General features: G+C 44.1%; 1 protein-coding gene across 1 annotated transcript in view; it reads right to left on the reverse strand.

The window, feature by feature from the left end:
• LOC126282418 (A disintegrin and metalloproteinase with thrombospondin motifs 7-like) overlaps positions 1–14,434 on the reverse strand; it is a 488,845-nt gene that overhangs the window by 431,381 nt on the left and 43,030 nt on the right. The window contains exon 3 of the mRNA XM_049982076.1: positions 267–441. Coding sequence (XP_049838033.1) covers positions 267–441 — 175 coding nt within the window. The remainder of the gene's footprint in view (positions 1–266; positions 442–14,434) is intronic.

Consider the following 14,434-nt stretch of genomic DNA (forward strand, 5'->3'; position numbering starts at 1 on the left):
CTGTACAAATTGTAAATAGCCTTTCAATTTGTAAGAAATTTGCGTACTTGTCATTGAATTATTAAAGTAATTAAACTAATAATTATCCAGCTCCGTTATTTTCTAAATGATTAGGAAGGGGATGGGTTGCTGGCGACACTGAATTCCTGAATTTTTATCATTAATTGTGTGAGAGAAGCAGCTAGAAATACGAGATAATGTATATGGCTCGATGAGCAACGTCGTAAAGATAGTAACACGTTACACCCTAACTGTAAGGAACGTACTTTGTGAGAAATGTTCCTGACCTGAGGTGGCGCACGTGCGGCGCGGCCTCAGCTGGTGTGCGTCGAGCTGCCTGCGCGACACGACGTGCAGGTGGCGGCCGCCCGCCAGACGAGCCCTGTGGCCGCGCGCGGGCTGCACCAGCAGCTGCAGGCCCCCGGCGCGCACGTAGCCTGCCTGTGCAGCCGTCACCGCCAATAATTTCATCTTCACCCGTCAGTGTGTTATGCTACAATGCAAGGAAATGCCACTGTTTATTAGCAAAATTTTTTCGTTACGCCAAGCCCCACAAAAGCGAGCTGAAAGAATATTTTCGTGTGAGATATACACAGCTAACATACACTATTGGCCATTAAAATTGCTACACAAAGAAGAAATGCAGAAGATAAACTGGTATTCATTGGACAAATAAATTATACTAGAACTGACATGTGACACATTTTCACGCAATTTGCGTGCACAGATCCTGAGAAATCTGTACCCAGAACAGCCACCTCTGGCCGTAATACCGGCCTTGATATGCCTGGGCATTGAGTCAAACAGAGCTTGAATGCCGTGTAAAGGTACAGCTGTCGATGCAGCTTCAACAGGATACCACAGTACTGACTGGCGTATTGTCACGAGCCAGTTGCTCGGCCGCCATTGACGAGACGTTTGCAATTGGTGAGAGGTCTAGCGAATGTGCTGGCCAAGGCAGCAGTCAAACATTTTCTGCATCCAGAAATGCCCGTACAGGGCCTGCAACATGCGGTCGTGCATTATCCTGCTGAAACGTAGGGTTTCGCAGGGATGCGATGAAGGGTAGAGCCACGGGTCGTAACACATCTGAAATGTAACGTCCACTGTTCAAAGTGCAGTCAATGCGAACAAGAGGTCGACCGAGACGTGTAACCAATGGCGCCCCATACCATCATGCCGGGCGATAGGCCAGTATGGCGATGACGAATACACGCTTCCAATGTGCGTTCACCGCGATGTCACCAAACAGAATCTGGTTTCATCCGAAAACTGACGTTTTGCCATTCGTGCACCCAGGTTCGTCGTTGAGTACACCATCGCAGGGGCTCCTGTCTGTGATGCTGCGTCAAGGGTAACTGCAGCCGTGGTCTCCAAGATGATAGTCCATGCTGCTGCAAACGTTGTCGAACCGTTCGTGCAGATGGTTGTTGTCTTGCAAACGTCCCAGTCTGTTGTTGACTCAGGAATCGAGACGTGGCTGCAGGATCCGTTACAGCCATGCGGATAAGATGCCTGTCATGTAGACTGCTAGTGATACGAGGCCGTTGGGATCCAGCACGGTGTTCCGTATTACCCTCCTGAACCCACCGATTCCATATTCTGCCAACAGTCATTGGATCTCGACCAACGCGAGCAGCAATGTCGCGATACGATAAACCACAATCGCGATAGGGTACAATCCGATGTTTATCAACGTCCGAAACGTGATGGTACGCATTCCTCCTCCTTACACGAGGCAGCACAACAAAGTTTCACCAGGCAACGCCGGTCAACAGTTGTTTGTGTATCAGAAATCGGTTGGAAACTTTCCTGATGTCAGCGCGTTGTAGGTGTCGCCACCGGCGCCATCCTTGTGTGAATGCTCTAAAAAGCTAATCATTTGCAAATCACAGCATCTTCTTCCTGACGGTTAAATTTGGCATCTGTAGCACGTATTCTTCGTGGTGTAGCAATTTTAATGGCCAGTAGTGTATAACCTTCATTTAGTGCTTCAGCAAAAGCCATGATATTAATAACTGACAAATATATTCGTTGGACAGAAGCACATAGTGGTAGGCCTACATCGTGGTCGTAAAAACCGTTTTCAAATTGTACAGTGTGCTCCAAAATTCACCTTACAAACTTCTGCGACTTGTAGATGGACTAGGTAGACAATATTTTGAATAGGAACTCAAGTCCGGAAACGTACAGTTTCCGTGCTACAGCGGTTTGAATACATGTTTGCTACATAGGTATGCAACTAGGGGGGGGGGGGTGCTTACGTCGGATCGGCTGATGTCTTTTGACGTCTATCCTATCTCTCTGACCTTGTCTGACCCTCATTTCAGGAGTCTGTGAGTGCCAGAGCTACATGGCTGAGTATACTTTCGCAGAATACACCGACATGATCCTTCGAAACGGCGTAACTCATGTTAAAGGAAGAGCTGCTCGTCGCCTTTATCGAGATCGTTATCCGCAACGTCTGAATCGATCGCGTATCTTTTCCGCTACAATATTACTTAGACTTCGAAGAAGGTGTACCTTCACCGTCAGCAGGTGGGACTGTGGTGCTCCAAGGAGACGCCGCACACACGTATTGGAAGAGGACGTAATGCACCACATTAAGAGAACAAGTCAAGGCCAGAGAGGGTGGATAGACGTCAAATGATATCAGCGGATCCAATTTATGCACTCCCCCCCTCCCCCTTCCCCCATGAATACCTTGTGCATACCAATCTACCAAACAAGTTTTAGCCGGCCGGTGTGGCCGAGCGGTTCTAGGCGCTACAGTCCAGAACCGCGCGACCGCTACGGTCAAAGGTTCGAATCCTGCCACGGACATGGATGTGTGTGATGTCCATAGGTTGATTGGGTTTAAGTAGTTCTAAGTTCTAGGGGACTGACGACCTCAGAAGTTAAGTCCCATAGTGCTCACAGCCATTTGAACCATTTGAACAAGTTTTCAAACAAATGTAACATGTTTCCGGACATGTATTCCAATTCAAAATATTATCTAGAGCGTCCTGTATAACACGTTTTACCTTAACCTATCATGAAATTTTGGAGGAAGAGAATCCTCTGTACAGATGTCAACATAGATTCCGAAAACGCCGGTTTTGTAAAATGTAGCTAGTTCTGTTTTCCATGAGATCTAGAGCACCGGAGGCAACGGGATTCTAGATTCGTACAATTTTCCTTCACATGTGATACAGTTTCACGGTGTCATTTAATGAAAAAGATACAAGCTTTCCAATACTGGATTTACGAGTTTGTATCAAACGGAACTTGGCGTGTTGTTCTTGATCTTAGTAATAGGTCATTAGCTACATTCTGAAACTAGAGATGATATACTGCAATGTAGGGCCTTTAGAAGTCAGCTTCCCCCACCACTCTGTCCCTCTCCCCCCCACCCCTAATTAGGAATGCCCACGCAGAAATTTTTTAAAATGAAAATTTATAATATGTTTCTAATAAAAACTTTATCTCGTGACAATTGTGCATATAAAAGTGTATATATTGATATAAGAAGAGTACTGTCAATTTAAAAATTGGACTATCGGGATAAGAATCGTAAACGCTTCGAACTCCAGTGGAATTACATATTTTCGATATTCAGACGAAAATGTTTGGTATCTGGAGCGAACAAAACCGAGATTAAAAGTGATTCATGTAGTTCGAGTGTCCTTTAATCCCTTCACTAATTACCAGCTGCGCCTCAAGCGCTGGCATGTAAAAATGGTACAGTGAACAAACTATAACACTGCGTTTAGGTAAAAATTATATTATATGAGAGCCTGAAACCTAAAGATGAAATTGTCGGCACGTTGTTTTCAAAAACATGGTCTAGCATCTTGTAGCTTACATGAGCCGTATTGGAAGAAAGCGAATTTTTTTTTGACTACACACAATGTACTTAACACCTTAACACTATTCATTACTAATTATAACTGCTGAAAAAAAAGGATCGACCTACGAGGGGAATACCATCGTGTGGCAGGAGATTCAGATTAAAATATTCATTTTATCACAAAATTACATAAACAGATTTTTATGGATTTCTTATTTAAATTTTTTGAACTTTTTTACCTATCTTTTGACAGATGCTCGCTCCTTGGGCCGCACTGGTACTTGCTTTGGATCAGATTCGGCCTGCAGGCCGTATGTTGGACACCCCTGCTCGAGCATGGCTCGAGCATGCTGAAAAGCGAGCTCCAGCGAATTTTAATTTATGATTAAAAAAAGTTATAAATTATTGGCCCAGAATGCTAAAAAGTCTACTCAAAGAAATAAGTCGTGATTTTGAGAACGGTTTGAAACTGAGCTACAACAATCGAACTCAATGAAAGATGTAATCTGCATCTCCGTACTAAACGAAGAACAATGGTTGAAATGAGGAACGACTGACCATCCATAAAATAACGACACGGCGACAGGAACGAGACTAACCTTAAACAAATAGTGAACGACCTTTACTTACAAGACAATCCGAATTTTGTAATTTTGTACATTTATGGTACGTAATTTAAGAGCTTCAATATCAATCGTCAAAAACAATTCTACGCAACTATCAAAAAATCTCCAGAAAATCGACTCTGTAGTTTTCCTAGAGTCTTTAACAACCCAAATCAGGGCAGTATTTAGAGAGGTAGCATGGCTCTGTGGTAGGATGCTCGCGTGTTGTGTAGATTCAGTGGGTACGATTCCAGGGTGATCTAAATTTTTAAACAAAGATGCGTATTCTGAGAGTATTCTCTTGAAGTACAAAGTACATAAAGATGAAAAAACGGTAGTGGTCGAGAGTGGTAATCACTGGACTGCTGGTTCAAGTTTTGTTTCGGTCATTATTTTTTCATTAAATTCGGCTACTTGTGTCATTTAAATACAAAATTCATCAAATATATGCTAACTAACAAATATCGAATTGTCATTTTTATCAAAAATCCTCATATTCTTGTTTCTAAATACAGTTTTCATTGCAAACATAAATTCTTAGTTACCAATTTTTTGTAAAATATTATTTATGATGTTTGTTACGCTAAGAAAATTACAAATTAATTTTCTTCATCTTTATGTATTTTGGGCTTCACGAAGTTGCTCATGGAACTTGCATCTTCGTTTAAAGATTTAAATCAGCACACAATCGAATCCAAGCTGTCCATGCGGCAGACGAACATCAGCCGCTGAGTGCGATGCCTGCCGAGAAATTAACATTTCTTTACAGTACTAAAGATCCACAGATAATTTCAAAGTCGATTTTTCTCCACAATTTTTTTTTTTTTTTTGCATCAAACAGCTTAAGCGAATTGATATCTGAGTTACGAATTTCATGTACGACAAATATAATAAAATAAAAATGTCGCAAGCTAGGGTGTAGAATAATAACCACTACGAGTTAAAACAGGTGATTTTACTTAACAAACGACCGGTTTTGGGCTTGTGCCCTTCTTCAGGTGGTTTACTTTCATGTACATGTTTCCATACTCAGGGTTGGAGATCACCGTTTATATCAAAAACAAATAATATGATGATGACTAAATAGACAGAAATGAAACATTTGGAAGTGGCTAAACGACATATATTGGAAAATATTGTTGTCCTTACGTATATCTGGTGTACCCATATCGTTTTCACATAATGTTTACCTCATTTATTTACAAAAATATTTCGTGTTTTAGACGTTAACTGTATATTAGTCACCATGCTAATTATTGGTGACTGCATATCATGCCTTTGATAACGAAGTGGCTCTTTAGATACTGGTAACGCCAGTAGCACATGAACTCATAACGTCCGATGTGTTTTCATGGGAAAACATGGCTTATGGCCAAAGAGCTTAGGTCAAACAAGTACAGAGATGTTACACATACACATACACACCACATTACAAATTATGAAAATGAAACTGCTACATGATTGTGGAACTATAGTATGAAGGCTTTCACGACCGAATGACATATCTTCTGGTAAACCTTCCGGGATGTAAGGTCGTGGTCGATGAAACTCTTCAGCTCCTAAAGTTTCGTCCAGAGCAGCGCTGGACATCTTCAGAGGGGTGTTTCTCCTCTGAAGGTGTCCAGTGCAGATATGGACGAAACGTTAGGAGCTGAAGAGTTGCATGGACCACGACCTTACATCCCGGAAGGTTTATCAGAAGATTGTGGAACTACCATTATATATATATTATATAACAGCGCTGTTTAACAGTTATGTAACAATTTCATTTTCATAATTTATAATGTCTCTTATCTATCTTCATGTGTAGCATCTCTGTACTTCTTTGGCCTAAGCTTGTTGATCAGAAAAACCTATGTTTTCCAATGTAAACACATCGGATACTGTGAGTTCATGTGCTACTTGATTTACTAACATGGAAAGTGCCATTACATCATCGAGGAAATGATATAGAGGCACCAATAATTAGGATGGTGAATAATGTACAGTCAACATGTAAAAACTATTTTTGTAGCAAACACGTGATAAATGTAATACGAAAACGATGCGCTAGCTAAATGTAAGCAGCATAATATTTTACAACACGTCTCGCTTAGCCACTGCCAAATGTTACATTTGTGTCTATTTAGTGATTGTTACATTATTTGTTTTTTATTTAAATAGTGACCTCCAACACTGAATATGGAAACACGTACATGAATGTAAACCACCTGTAGATGGGCAGAATCCTGAAATCAGTCGTGTGTTAGTTAAAATCAGCTTCTGTTGTGACCAGTGGAGATTATTATTCTACACTCTGTAAAGGAGCATTCGCGGAGGTCAGCTACAACCATTATGGATAAGATACAAGCAAAGTGGGACTGGTGTGTGGTCCCCTTGTTAGAAGTCGTTCCCCGGTCCTTTCGTTCAGTTCGGATAATTTCCATACTGGCATCTCTGTGCTACAGACAGGTCTCAAAGAGGGGAATTAGCTGTACATTCCCACAGCTTTAATGATAACGAAAGGAATGCACGGCTTGTCGTCCGGCTCCCGGCAGTGCTTTGTGTGGCGATGAAAGCCGGCTGCAGCGTGCGCAAGGCCACGCCGTACATACCGGCGGCAGGGACGTTAATAACGCGGACAGACGCGGCCGGCCTGCGTGGGCAGCGGCAGCTGCAGCGGCGTGCACCGCAAGGACGGGGCGGAGGGCAGGCCGTCGCGGTCTGCGCGCTTCTGGGAGGCGCGCCCGGCCGCCGCTCACCGCAGCAGCCACCGCACCGCGCCTGCTCCCTGGGGGAACTACTTCACTCCGCTGAACACGTTCCTACCGTTCCAGTGTCGGAATACTCCCTTCAACAAAGTGCACCTCAATCTCTCCCCTACATCTGCATCTGAAGCTAGACGTGGCAAACCACTATGAGGTGCTTGGCAGAGATTGACACCTACCGTAACACGTACAGGACAACTATAAAAGGGGACTGATGACCCCAGATGTTAAGTCCCATAGTGCTCAGAACCATTTGAACAACTACAAATGTTTCCTTCGCTTTCAAAGCTCTAATTTTTCAAAAGTATTACATACATTACTGGCCATTAAAATTGCTACACCACGAACATGACGTGCTACAGACGCGATATTTAACCCACAGGCAGAAGATGATGTGATATGCAGATGATAAGCTTTTCAGGGCATTCACACAATGTTGGCATCGGTGGCGACACCTACAACGTGCTGACATGAGGAAAGTTTCCAACCGATTTCTCATACACAAACTGCTGTTGACCGGCGTTGCCTGGTGAAACGTTGTTGCGATGCCTCGTGTAAGGAGGAGAAATGCGTACCATCACGTTTCCGACTTTGATAAAGGTCGGCTTGTAGCCTATCGCGATAGCGTTTTATCGTATCGCGACATTGCTGCTCGCGTTGGTCGAGTTCCAATGACTGTTAGCAGAATATGGAATCGGTGAGTTAAGGAGGGTAATACGGAACGCCGTGCTGGATCCCAACGGTCTCGTATCACCAGCAATCGAGATGACAGGCATCTTATCCGCATGGCTGTAACGGATCCTGCAGCCACTCCTCGATCCCTGAGTCAACAGATGGGGACGTTTGCAAGACAACAACCATCTGCACGAACAGTTCGACGACGTTTGCAGCAGCATGGACTATCAGCTCGGGGACCATGGCTGCGGATACCCTTGACTCTGCATCACAGACAGGAGAGCCTGCGATGGTGTATTCGACGAGGAACCTGGGTGCACGAATGGCAAATGGTCATTTTTTCGGATAAATCCATGTTCTGTTTACAGCATCATGATGGTCGCACCCGTGTTTGGCGGCATCGTGGTTAACGCAAATTGGAAGCGTGTATTCGTCATCGCCATACTGGTGTATCACCCGGCGTGATGGTATGGGGTGCTATTGGTTACACGTCTCGGTCACCTCTTGTTCCCATTGACTGCACTTTGAACAGTGGACGTTACATTTCAGATGTGTTACGACCCGTGGCTCTACTCTTCATTCGATCCCTGCAAAACCTTGCATTTCAGCTGTATAATGCACGGCCGCACGTTGCAGGTCATGCAAGGGCCTTTCTGGGTACAGAAAATGTTCGACTGCTGCCCTGGCCAGCACATTCTCCAGATCTCTCACCAAATGAAAACGTCTGGTCAATGGTGGCCGAGCAACTGGCTCGTCACAATACGCCAATCACTACTCTTGATGAACTGTGGTATCGTGTTGAAGTTATATGGGCAGTTGTACCTGTACACGCCATCCAAGCTCTGTTCGACTCAATGCCCAGGCGAATCAAGGTTGTTATTACGGCCGGAGGTGGTTGTTCTGGGTACTGATTTCTCAGGATCTATGCACCCAAATTGCGTGAATATGCAATCACATGTCAGTTCTAGTATAATATATTTGTCCAAAGAATATCACCTGCATTTCTTCTTCGTGTAGCCAGTAGTGTAGAAGAGAACTGTAAATTCGCCAAGTTTGCATTTTGCACTCCGCAAATATTCTGCGAGAGTGCCTTTGATCACACGAACGACGTGCAAGTTGCAGTCAAATTCCTTCCACAACTTTCTAACGCAAAAATGCTCCTATCGTAACACAAAAATTGCGAATATGTTCATATTTATTTAAAAGAATCTGACAGCACCCCTACAAATTTTATTGAAAATTTTGGCACGCGTAATTACTTGCGCTCTTTTTAACGTGCAGCTCACCTCAAACATCCACAAGTTCCCCTAATTGTAATTCGCTCACACCCACTATTCCAACGCTGAAAGCCACTCATAACCATCCACTCCCAGTTGTCCTTCCTCACTCACTCGTTCAGACCAAATCGTCGTCATTGTCTCTTTCTGCCTCTCTGTCATTGCCTCCTGTGCACAGTCACAATCCCCTTCGTTCTGTCCTACTACCATAGTCTCCCCTCACTGTCACTGTCTTCCTCTTGCACTCTCTTACTGCTACTATCCTATTCTTTCCTTCCCACTTCTCCTGTCTCTTCTCACTGCCACTGTCCCTCTCTTCCTCGTTGTCATTATAATATACACTGTCTCCCATTATCACTGGCTCTCACCCACTTACACTTTCTCTTCCTCTTTATTCCTTCCACCAATCCCCTTCCGCTGCCTCGTTCAGTCTTTTCCTAGCACGATTCCGTCATTGTCAACTACACTACTGGCCATTAAAATTGCTACACAGAGAAGAAATGTAAATGATAAACGGGTATTCATTGGACAATATATTATACTAGAACTGACATGTGATTACATTTTCACGCAATTTGGGTGCATAGATCCAGAGAAATCAGTACCCACAACAACCACCTTGATACGCCTGGGCATTGAGTCAAACACAGCTTGGATGGCGTGTAGAGGTACAGCTGCCCATGCAGCTTCAGTACGATAGCACAGTTCATCAAGAGTAGTGACTAGCGTATTGTGACGAGCCAGTTGCTCGTCCACCATTGACCAGACTTTTTCAGTTGTTGAGAAATCTGGAGAATGTGCTGGCCAGAGCAGCAGTCGAACATTTTCTGTATCCAGAAAGGCCCATACAGGACCTGCAACATGCTGTCGTGCATTATCCTGCTGAAATGTAGGGTTTCGCAGGGATGGGATGAAGGGCAGAGCCACGGGTCGTAACACATCTAAATTTTAACGTCCACTGTTCAAAGTGCAGTCAATGCGAACAAGAGGTGACCGAGGCGTGTAACCAATGGCGCCCCGTACCATCACGCCAGTATGGCGATGACGAATACACGCTTCCAATGTGCGTTCCCCGCGATGTCACCAAACAGGGATGCCACCATCATGATGCTGTAAACAGAACATGGATTCATCCGAAAAAATGACGTTTTGAAATTCGTGCACCCAGGTTCGTCGTTGAGTATACCATCGCAGGCGCTCCTGTCTGTGATGCAGCGTCAAGGGTAAACGCAGCCATGGTCTCCGAGCTGACAGTCCCTGCTGCTGCAATCGTCATCGAACTGTTCGTGCAGATGGTTGTTGTCTTGCAAACGCCCCCATCTGTTGACTCAGGGATCGAGACGTCGCTGCACGATCCGTTACAGCCATCCGGATAAGATGCCTGTCATCTCGACTGCTGGCGATACGAGGCCGTCGGGATCCAGGACGGCGTTCCATATTACGCTCCTGAACTCACCGATTCCATTTTCTGCTAGCAGTCATTGGATCTCGACCAACGCGGGCAGCAATGTCGCGATATGATAACCCGCAATCGCGGTGGGCTACAATCCGACCTTTGTCAATCTCGCAAACGTGATGGTACGCATTTCTCCTCCTTACACGAGGCATCACAACAACGTTTCACCAGGCAACGCCGGTCAACTGCTGTTTGTGTATGAGAAATCGGTTGGAAACTTTCCTCATTTCAGCATGTTGTAGGTGTTGCCACCGGCGCCAAACTTGTGTGAATGCTCTGAAAAGCTAATCATTTGCATATCTCAGCATCTTCTTCCTGTCGGTTAAATTTGGCGTCTGTAGCACGTCATGTTCGTGGTGTAGCAGTTTTAATGGCCAGTAGTGTGTATAACATGCCACTTCTCTCACATTGCCATTGTCTCCTCTGCTCTTTTATACACAACCACTACCAGTATTTACTATTTTTCCGTCTCATTGCCATTGCCATTGTCTCTTTCTCCCTCAGCATTAAAAAGAGCTAATATATTCCCATGTCAAAATTTTTGGGAATATTTTTAAAGATGCTGAGGAAGGTAGAATAAGGTAACTTGTACTCCACTCGTGACTCAGAATCTTTTAAACAGGAGTACATTCGCCTTTCTTTGTGCTCCGATAGGACCATTTTTCCACTAGTTCCATACTTTTCCCTCCCACAGCATGTCACGTCACCCACATGAGAAGATATTCAAGGGGGCCAACACAATTTTAACAGTTTACTTACGTGAAACTGAAATAACACAAAATTGTAAACCTCAGACCGGATTTTATGTGCACAAAAATTTTGCAAGCACTTCTGTAGCGCAACATTGGGTTCTCAGAATCCTTATGATAATGGATATTTCTCCGTGCTATGTCACTAAATGAACTACGTTTCTGATTCACAACGGTTTTTACGTACGTATTCTACGTGCACAAGCAGCGTAACTTTGATCCTCTGTGTCTCGGAATTGGATAAAGATATCAAGAAAATTTTCAAATTTATTCGTCATCGGAGTCTTGGGAATATATCGTAAAAATTATGGCCATAGTCGTCTCGGAATGTACGGCTCGATTTTGGTACCCAAAAAACAAGTTTTTTGGGAATGTCCAAAAGAAGAGACACCAAACAGACACCATGCATTTATATAATTGATTCGCCTAGATGGACAATAGATCCACCTTTTTCATTGCGGATGCACAAGTACGTCCAACCTTCTGCGGGGATCTCAGAGTAGCCGGCATGCAGGAAATGGACACGGACTGCAGACAGTGGCGCTCAGTTGGAATGTGGGTCGGCCATGAGGCGTACCAAGACAATCAGCACAGCTGCGCAGTGGTTAATGCACCTGCCTAGTGAGAATGAGATCACGAGTTCGAATCCTGTTCCAGAACACATTTTCATTTTTCGCCACTGACATCAGTAATAACTCTCTTTCCTTTCATTTCTCTCCCCTCCATCTCCAATTTACATCCAATGTACAATAGCTGCAGATTCTGTGTGGGTTCTGTTCTTTTGGACATGTCAGAAATAACAGACACCACGCATTCATATAAAACGTATTGTGTTATAACTGCGGTTATGGGCGAAAGGAAGGTTATTTACGTCAGTAGAAATTTTTGTTAGTGACTAGCGATTGCGTTTAAAGTTATGCTGAAATTATCAGAATATTGAGGAATTTTCTAGAGTAAGAGTGTAATTGAAAAATACTGCAGAAAGTTAAGTAAGTCAGCAACTTAGCTTCATATGTCTACTAAAAATAATAAGACGAAACGAAAATGGATAAATGCTTGTAAAATGGATAAATGCTTTGGACCCGTTAGTTCGCGAACGACCCATCTCTAGTTTTTAGTTGTAATCTCTCGTGTCAGCTCAATACATTCTACTGTTTCGGACTATGAAAGCAATTTGAAATTTGAACTGTTGGATGTTCCTTCTAAAAGCAAGCTGTAAACTAATGCTGTTCCAACTCTAAATCTACAGTCCTCCGGTGGTGATTTAGGTCGTAGTTATGAGCCTAATAATGACAGAAATATTTGTGAACCAAAACGAAGCTACCGCAAAGAAGTAGAAGATATTATACAGGTAAATGTACTTCCAGTTAATGAAAAAATTGCTACTAGATAATACGTTAACCTTAACAACGAACACTGCTGTGAATGCGGCAATGCGTCCCTAAGCCAATTATAAATTATGGAAACAGAAATAAAAGACGTTAGGCAAAATAATTCAGCTTTACAGGATCGCCTCTCTCGAGGTAGCGCTAATTTACTGAAATTGTCATGAAATACTTGTTCAAAAGGTGATACAGGGTTCTTTCTCTGACTGTGACGAACAAGTGGTTATGAAAGGACGGTGTATTAACTGGTCATCTAAGGATGTTGCAAAGGCTGCGTTGCTGCCTACCGTAAAAAACGTTATCTTTTGTCAGAGATGCATTGAAATATCCTCTTACTAGTGAAGTTACTATCAAAAATTGACTCAGGTAATTTAGTGTTCCACCAGGTTTCATTTACTTGAAACTTAGTGTTTTGAAAACTCAAAGTGATGAATAAAAATTGAAAAATATGTAGTTTAGAAGCTTTTTATTAGCATTTAGTCGCGCGGAATGGCCGCGTGGTTAGGGGCACCATGTCACGAATTGCGCTGCCCCTCCCGCCGGAGGTTCGATTCCTCCCTCGGACATGGGTGTATGTGTTGTCCTTAGCGTAAGTTAGTTTAAGTAGTGTGTAACTCTAGGGACCGATGACCTCAGCAGTTTGGTCCCTAAGGAATTCACACACATTTGAACGTTTGAACTAGCATTTAACCGACAATAGAAAAAAATAGCCTAATAATAACAACTAAAACCTTGAAAATCTAGATTACATTCATACCTGCCTATGAGTTAAACGTTAAGGGGCCTTGTGCCTATAAGCTTCAGTGGGCTGCGATGTGGCGAGAGGGTTCACAGTGACGTCACAGATCACAGCCCGCTGGTGCATGACTCCTACCGTGTATTCTCGTGTCCGTGGCGGTGAGTGGATGAGTGGTGGTCGTCCGACAAATCGTCATGAAAACCTAATTGTTAAAACGTTAGTTTATTTATTCGTTAACTACGACAATCTCGATGATACCCGAAGAAGTCATCGCCTCCAAAATGTAAGCTCGCCACAGCATGCGAGGAAGTGAAGCAGCTGGTGACGACGGCACGACGGCTGCGATTCTGCAAGGATACTGCCCGCTGCAGCGAGCGGAGCTCGCAATTCAGACAAAAGACTATCTGGCAGCACATGAGGGGGCATATGGCGCCTTGGACCCAGCTGGATAAAACGGCAGCAGTGTCCGCCATCACGAGCAGAGACAGGCAGCCAAACCTGCGATGATGCTGAATGGCTGCACAGGCCCAAGTCCGAACGGTAGACCTCCACGGTAAGAGGACAGCAGCGGTTGTGGTAGGCCTTCATGTGGCCCAACAGTTGGAGGTCCGTAAGACGAGTAGCTGGGCCACATCTAGCAGCGGAAGAGTCCTTAGGTGGAGACTTACTGATCCGTGTAGACTCACACTTGTATACTCGTGGACTATCGCAGGGCCCCATCGGAGCTGGTGGCTGGTAGACTGCAGACCCTCTGCCTAGAAGTGAGAATTATTTATACGGGCTTAGTACGTGCTTGTTTCGCTAAGTCATCGGTCTCTGTCACACAAGCCATAACAGGAGCATGGCTCAGACGTGACGTAATCAGGTCGTTACTCTGGTCCCCCTGCTGTGCCAGGCTTTGTGATAACTGCTCGCCACATTTGTGTCAGTACTTGTCAAATCAGCAGGTAACCGCCTGACATCCCGAACTGA

Source organism: Schistocerca gregaria, chromosome 7 (genome assembly GCF_023897955.1).
Source record: "Schistocerca gregaria isolate iqSchGreg1 chromosome 7, iqSchGreg1.2, whole genome shotgun sequence".
Lineage (NCBI taxonomy): Eukaryota > Metazoa > Arthropoda > Insecta > Orthoptera > Acrididae > Schistocerca > Schistocerca gregaria.